This window comes from Phycomyces blakesleeanus, assembly GCF_001638985.1.
Source record: "Phycomyces blakesleeanus NRRL 1555(-) unplaced genomic scaffold PHYBLscaffold_15, whole genome shotgun sequence".
Classification (NCBI taxonomy): Eukaryota; Fungi; Mucoromycota; class Mucoromycetes; order Mucorales; family Phycomycetaceae; genus Phycomyces; species Phycomyces blakesleeanus.
In genome coordinates, this window is record NW_017265148.1 from 879,368 (window position 1) to 886,752 (window position 7,385).

The 7,385-nt window shown below is 42.2% G+C and overlaps 2 protein-coding genes across 2 annotated transcripts; both read right to left on the reverse strand.

Annotated features, from left to right (window-relative positions):
- Positions 1-1,492: 1,492 nt before the first annotated feature.
- Positions 1,493-3,158, reverse strand: PHYBLDRAFT_147471 (hypothetical protein; the record flags this gene model as incomplete). Its single annotated transcript, XM_018431872.1, has 4 exons — positions 1,493-1,691; positions 2,220-2,302; positions 2,388-2,663; positions 3,033-3,158. 4 exons carry the CDS (start codon positions 3,156-3,158, stop codon positions 1,493-1,495), a joined length of 684 nt encoding a protein of 227 aa, XP_018289759.1.
- A 1,493-nt stretch (positions 3,159-4,651) lies between these two features.
- Positions 4,652-7,011, reverse strand: PHYBLDRAFT_69966 (hypothetical protein; the record flags this gene model as incomplete). The annotated part of the gene is made up of 2 exons (XM_018442189.1): positions 4,652-4,835; positions 5,084-7,011. The coding sequence occupies 2 exons, from the start codon at positions 7,009-7,011 to the stop codon at positions 4,652-4,654; spliced, it is 2,112 nt and encodes a 703-aa protein (XP_018289760.1).
- Positions 7,012-7,385: the final 374 nt, after the last annotated feature.

The window sequence follows — 7,385 nt, forward strand, 5'->3', positions numbered from 1 at the left end:
ATAGACAACTTAGTGGCAAGAAAATGAATACTGGTGGAAAGACAATTTTAGTAAAGAACAAATTAAGGAGAGCTAGTTAACTACGTTGGGTCATTTTTACAGCTACACCACCACTTCAAAGTTGATTTTAATGAGCGATATCAAAAGAAATCCCGCCGTGCTATAGTAAACTGAATGAATGTCTCATTAGAAAATACACCTTGTCTACCTTACCAAGGAACACAAGTATAATAAGACAGCTCTCAAGTGTAATATAGTAGTACCAAAAACATTATTAATAATATTTTTTAAAGACAAATTTAAGATCAAAATCAAAGAGACAAAACATAATGATAATATCAAAGTCAAATGAGATCAAAATTTATTGTTCAAATTTTTATAAGGGGAATATAAGTTAGGTTAAATTAAATTAAGTATACTAAGATATTCCAGGCCATGCTAGTCCAGTCGAGTCCAGTCGGTTCCAGTCAAGTCCAGTCGGTTTTTTTTTTGGTCCATTTGATTTTTCTTTTGATCTTTTTTTTTGTCCGTTTTTTTTTCTTCTTTTTTTTTTTGTCCAGTCAATATAAGCTAAGAGTGATAGGAGGAGGAGGATTTTGGTATTGAAAAATAATAAAGGGGATAATTTGGACTTTTTGTTTTTTTTTTCTTGTTTTTTTGATTCTTTTTTTGATTCTTTTTTTTTGTCCAGTCAATTTCACGGAATAGTAATAAGAGGATGATTTTGATATTGAAGAGAATAAAAAAGATAATTTGGACTTTTTTTTTTTTTTTTTTGCTTTTTTTTTGTCCAAACACAGCACACATAATAAAGGGGATAATTTGGACTTTTTGATTTTTTTTTTTGATTTTTTTTTAATTTTTTTTTGTCCGAACACAGCACACATAGTAAAGGGGATAATTTGGACTTTTTGATTTTGATTTTTTTTTTATTTTTTTTTTATTCTTTTTTTTTGGTTTTTTTTGTCCAGTCAATTTCATGGAATAGTAATAAAAGGATGGGTTTTGATATTGAAAAGTATAAGAGAAGGGGGTTTTGGTATTGCTCTTTTTGCTCTTTCTGTTTTTTTGAGCTTCTTTTTTTGAGCATTTTTTTTTGTTTTTTGTTTTTGATCAAAGACTTCATTTGCTTTGTATGTATATGTGTAAAAAGGGATTTCATACCTTGTCCTAATCCAGAGTCTTGTTCCAGTTCGCAGTTTTGCTTCAATCCAGGTCCAGGTTCCAATGCAGAGTTCTTCCGGTTTGTTCATCTTTTTGCTTTTTTTTTTTTTTGTTTTTTTTTGTTTTTTTTTTTTGCTTTTTTTTTTTGCTTTTTTTTTGCTTTTTTTTTGCTTTTTTTTTGAGAGAGAGAGAGGAGGGCTTAGTATAGGCCTCAGGGTCGGATTTCTTTTGATCCTTTTGGAGTGGAGGACTTAATGTGCCTGATCATTTCTGATAGGTTTTGGTCTACGCCTCGGTTTTTGGATTTGATCCTTTTGGATTGGAGGACTTAGTATATGCCTCGAGTTCGGATTTCTTTTGATCCTTTTGGAGAGGAGGACTTAGTATAGGCCTCGGATTTGGTTTTTGGTTTTTCTTTTGGAACTTGCTTTTGGAATTTTGCATTGGACCCCTTCTTGGAAATCGACTTGGCCTTGAGACTTGGAGGTACAGCCCAGATTTTGGACTTTGATAGAAATGCGCCTTTACTTTTGTATGTATATATGTATGTATATAAGTGTGTATGTGTATGTGTATGTGTATGTGTATGTGTATGTGTATGTGTATGTGTATGTGTATGTGTATGTGTATGTGTATGTGTATGTGTATGTGTATGTGTATGTGTATGTGTATGTGTGTGTATGTGTGTGTGTGTGTATGTATGTATACTTCTCTACTTGTGTACTTCTCTACTTGTGTACTTCTCTACTTGTTTATATATATTTATGTGCTAGGACTAGTACTAGAACAGTGCTTGGACAGTGCTTGGACATTTGGACTTGGACTTGGACTTGGACTTGGACTTGGACTTGGACTTGGACTTGGACTTGGACAAGACTTGGAATTGGACTTGAACATATAAGCAAACCGTGGCTTGACCATTTCAGGGATTCTGCTAGTCTATGAGTTTTTACTTGAGATAGAGAGATAATTGTGAATATATTTTTTTCTTTTTTTTTGTATTCTTTTTTGTATCTTTTTTTTGTATCTTTTTTTTTGTATTCCTCTTGATTGACTTGGTTCTTGCTGCTGTCATTCTTGCACAGGATTCAGGCTTCGGAATTTGCCGCATTATTGGAGTTGATAAGGCTGAATATGGCTTAAAAAGATAAAGAAAAAAATGAGTGAGAAAGCGAAAAACGTATTTACATATGAGGCAGGTTTGAATGACCAAAATAACATACCTTAATTGATAGAATTTGTTTTGTAAGTAAAGGAACTTGTCTTGGAATAGGTAACATCATCTGAAGAGACGGGCTCGGGACTGCAAAATGTTCTTTGATGACCGGGCGGAATGGACCTTGATCACCAGTAGGAGGTATGCGAGACCACCGACAGTAAACAACCAAGCTTCTAGCAGAAACAATGTGCCAACTTGCAGCGATGGGGTCAACCGCAAAAGGGTTTGACCACCGAATGGCAGAGGAGCTACCAGATCCTGGCTTACCACACCAAGAACCCTAAATATATACAGGCATACAATGCAATGTACAATATTTTGAGGGGAGAAAAGGTACTACTAGCGTACCGAGCAGCTTTACCTTTTGGTAAAGTCCAACGCTCACAAGCTATCTCTGGTATCCTCTAAAGGGTTGTAGTATTGCGAGCCCTGTCACAGGGCGGCCCTGAGAAGATGAAAAAATATCATATAATTAGTACCGAGACATATTGTGTATAAATAGTACTTATCTTCTGGATAAACGGACTAATGGTTGATATTATCTCTGACAAAGAAATCCAGAGACAAAAACAACCCTCGAAAAATTGCCTTATTGCTTGCTTTGTGGTTCACATTGCTTCTGCCTTGATCTCTGTTGTTTACTACTGACGGCCTCTACTTGTTCCTGCTGGTGTTCTCGGTCCATAATATAAACCCGGTCATCCCAAATACCTTTTTGCAGTCCTGAGCCAATAGTCTTGAATGATGATGATGAATTTATTCTTGTTGTGCCCATATCCTAGTCGAGACTCTTTGTGTGCTTTTCGGCCAACCCAGCGAGATGGCGAGACTCTAGGTTAGCCTACTTGATTTTAACCTTTTGTACTTGAAGGCTTGAAGACTTGAAGACTTGATTCCATTCTTTTAATGTTTCTCTGTGCTGTTTGTTTTGACTTCCATGTTCAGCTTTGCTTTTCTGATTTTGTTTCGAGAATATTGTTTTGGTACTGGACTGAACTCTCTATGAGTTTCCATGAATACGGCTTGTAAGCACTTGTCTCGACTTGGTTTGGATAGGTTTGTCGAATGTAACCTTGATTCTCCTTCACAACTGAAAGTGTGCGTAAATGCCCTTCGACTCGGGTCTTATTTTCTTGAGTGTACGCATTTCCAGTTGCTAACTGTAATCTGCTTTTTTTTTTGGTGATAATTTCTAGCTCACCCTGCTTGGTCTGGTTCATTTACCAGACCATATTAATCAGAGTCCTCCTCAAATGAGGGTGGCTAGGACTCTGACCACAGGTTTTGCGTGATGCTTGAGATCATCGGCGAATTCCACGCTATCTCTTCAGTGACATTTTTTTGTATGGTCAGTTTATCTTGATTCGACTGACAACGTCACTGATACCTAATCGACCAGTCTTAAAAGCATATCCTTTTGCGCAGATTAATTTTTGGTTTTGCCATCTCAAAATAGCTGCGACTGTCTGGACATGCATTTGTACGCATCATTTGAGTCCAGACACAAGGACTAGTAGCAATCATAATGACTGATATACCGTCATGTCTGTAAGGGAAAACCTCGCAAATCTTGGTAGGAACCCGATGTTCTTGGCTCGTTTTCCCAAAACCTCTTGGGACTATCTACCCCCCGGCAATAGATTTTCCACAATCTATATTTCAGCAAACTCAAAGTCCAAAAAGACTTATCCGAGCCTACCAGTGAGTCTTCGAGAACTCACCAGAAAAAAAAGGAGGGGACTGACGATAGCCTTCCAAGGACCCCAAGAAAGAATCCGGCAAGGAAGCAAAACCCATTCGGCCAGACATGACTACATAATGAACACCGTGCCCCACAGTATTCATTCTCCCTGGCTTAAGCACAAAACTCAAGCTGCAAAGACCCAGAACCCAGGTACAGAACAAGCCGGCAACCTAGCCAACAACGATCCCCAGAATGATACCAGAATGATACCGGAAATCTAGCCAACCAGACCAGACAAGCCAACAGGACCACCGTGGCCCCAAAAACGACCCAGAATCAAGGACTCCGGAAGCCCTACTCGTACAGAAACCACCACTCACAGATCTCGGCCTCAGACCTGAGAGGAAGTCAACAAGAACCCTACGAACAAAAGGTTCAAGCCAACCCTACAGCAGTGCAAGCACCACCCTCGAATGTATACAAACGGCAAATACCAGAGGCAAACAGGATTGAAAACCAGTCTAGTACCACCACAGGTTACACTCATTTGTAGACCTCCACAATCTACCTTCTCTTTATACTGTCTATGCCAAGCCAAGACTCAGAACCAAGCTAACAGGCGGAGCATGGTGTCGATCCCAGAGGGAAACGATAATCCAGTCCTTTGAATTTGAAAGCTGTAGGAACCGAACGTAAAAGAGGCTACCCTTACAGCTTAACCAAGAGACCCAACGTGAATCACCACGCAGATAGTCCCAAGGAAAAGTACTGTGAAAGGTCCGGGAATTCCAGTATCACCATAAAGCTTACCAGAAGCTTCAGGATCAACCTTTCGTTCCGACCGCGTCGGCTTGGCTCCAGGGCCAACCGACCGACAAGATGTCCGCTTGGTGAAGTGTACAGGGCAGCAAAAATTTGTCCAAGTTTTCGGAATCATCAGCTTCGCAGATTCTTTCACTACACCTCAGACCCAATGGGTCAAGGTGAGCTCGGGCACCGCTAACAAACAATCTTACTCCTTGTTGACAGTTGGATCGCCTTTGAATCGGAGCGCATACTTCAATAGGCTCTTTGGATCCTCTTTTCCTCCCTTGCTCGAAGACTTTGCCGGCTTTGACGCAGGATTGCGAGCTGGGAATGGCTGGATCTGAGGTTCTCCAATCTCTTTACCGATGGGTTCGATAACTAGATTGGCCTTCTCATCACCGCCGGAAGTCTTCACTTTCTTGCCGCGAGATGCAGAAGGAAGATCTGACTTGAATTCCTTGATACTCTCCTCCTTTTTGCTGCTGGGTGCAGCAACAGGAACAGAGACCTGGGCAGCTGGGGTAGCAGTTGACCCCTGTGTCTTGGCCTTTTTCTTTGGGGCCTTTCCCTTGTCACAACTGGCTGTTGTAACTGGTTCAGGCACTTTGGAAGCAAGGCTTGACACAAGCTTTGCCCGCTCGGTGCGAAGGCCAAAAAGTGACTTGGGCAGCTGTGAAGGGAGATCACAAGAGGCCGAAGCCACCTTGCTTTCTGGCCCTTCGATTGCGGCCTTTGCTTCCTCAATGGCCTTTTGACTGGCAGGTCGAGGAAGCTTCGAGCTCTTCTCTTTTGGTCGGGGGACCGCCATTGAAGGCTCTTTGCTACCTTTGACCTCGTCGGCACCTACCTTTTGTCTCGGCTTTGGTGCATCGTACTTCTTCAGAGAGGATGGTCCAGATAGCACTATTTTTTCTGTGTCGTCTTCCATCTTGTCGTCTGCAGCCTGTTGCGGTACGCAGGCTGGGAGATCGTTCGTATCACAATCCATGTTTGCAGACTGGGAGACGTACTGCAAATCGGTAATCGTTGGATTGTAGGTGTGGGCCATGAGCTTTTCGCCACAATTAGCATCAAGCACCATCACCTCAGCAACATCATCAATCTCCATGGGAATTTCAACTTCCATGACTTCACTCCAAGCCAGGTCGTCGTCAATTTCCATCGGTGTGGGAAGTCCTGTGGAGAGACATTCACCAAAAAATCCATTGGCCGATTGCCAAGACGATAGAGCGAACGCCTCATTGAGGCCTTCCACTGTCCCAAACTTTGGCTTTGGAACCACGAAGCCAGCATTATCCAAACCCGATGGGGTCTGAATAAACTCTTGCTCAAAGACAAGAATCTCGTCAACTGGCACGTGAACCACGCCGCACTCTGGTTCAGCGACTTCAGCCAATGAGTCGCGATGGGCTTTGTTTTCAGAGTCGTTGAGCTCCTCTTCCAACATCGCGTCAAGAAATCTAGCAGAGAGTCTTGGATTTGCAAAACCCTCTGAGAAAAATCTGTCACAGATGAATCTGAGTCGTACGCTGACCTCAGCTTCATCGCATTTGTCTACAAGCTCACTCGACACACCCCCGTCGAGGTCTGCATGGGTTTCCCCACAGGTACCAGCCACGCCGTTAACTGGGAACACCATTGTAGCGATGCCACGTCCCAACTTGTGCAAAGGAAGGAGGTGAGGGACATATCCCCGAAGCCCTGCTCCAAAGAACACGCTCGACTTTCCTACGCAAACAACGTCTTCCGCCTCCGAAGAGGAATCATCGACGAACATATGCTCTGGGATACCTCCGTGGCGCTTACTCAACAAGCTACCTGAGGGTTCTCCCGTTGTTTGCGAACCAGTAGACCACAAAGAGCCTAGCCAGTTTGACAGCATGCCAAGGATTGTCTGAGGCATCACATTTTTGTGAGCTTCGACTTGATTTTCGCCGTCTGGTCTTACAACAACAAATGGGATTGCACCCACTCCCGCCATGGAGGGGCGTCTTCTCTTAGCAGATTTGGCCATGCAGAATGCAGAGGGCATAGGAGAAGCCTCCCATAACATCACAGGGATGAACAGGAGAGCTGGGGCAAGCAGGTAGGCGAGCGCGAAGGCTGCGCAGAGAGCGTTGTATACTTTGGAATTCATTGAGATAAATGATGTATAAACAAAGTGCGAAGGAAAGAAAAACAGGGGAGGTGGGAATAACTGAGGTATATATATGTTTTTTGTTTTTTGATGGTAGTCGCGCTGACATCACACTCCAAGCTATCAATATATTTGTTTATACGCCTTTATCAACTTGACACACATAGGTATGGGTAGATAAGAATTGTCTCCCCCCAAACAACTACCAGGCAGCCTGTATATTTTCACATGATGATTAATACAGGTACCGCACGTCCTCTGAGGATTACCACACACACAAAAAGAACAACCAACCGGTTCATGTATATTTAACGCTTCTTCACTGTGATAAGTTTCTATAGATTCGTATCAGCACCAAGTCCAAGTACCAAGAG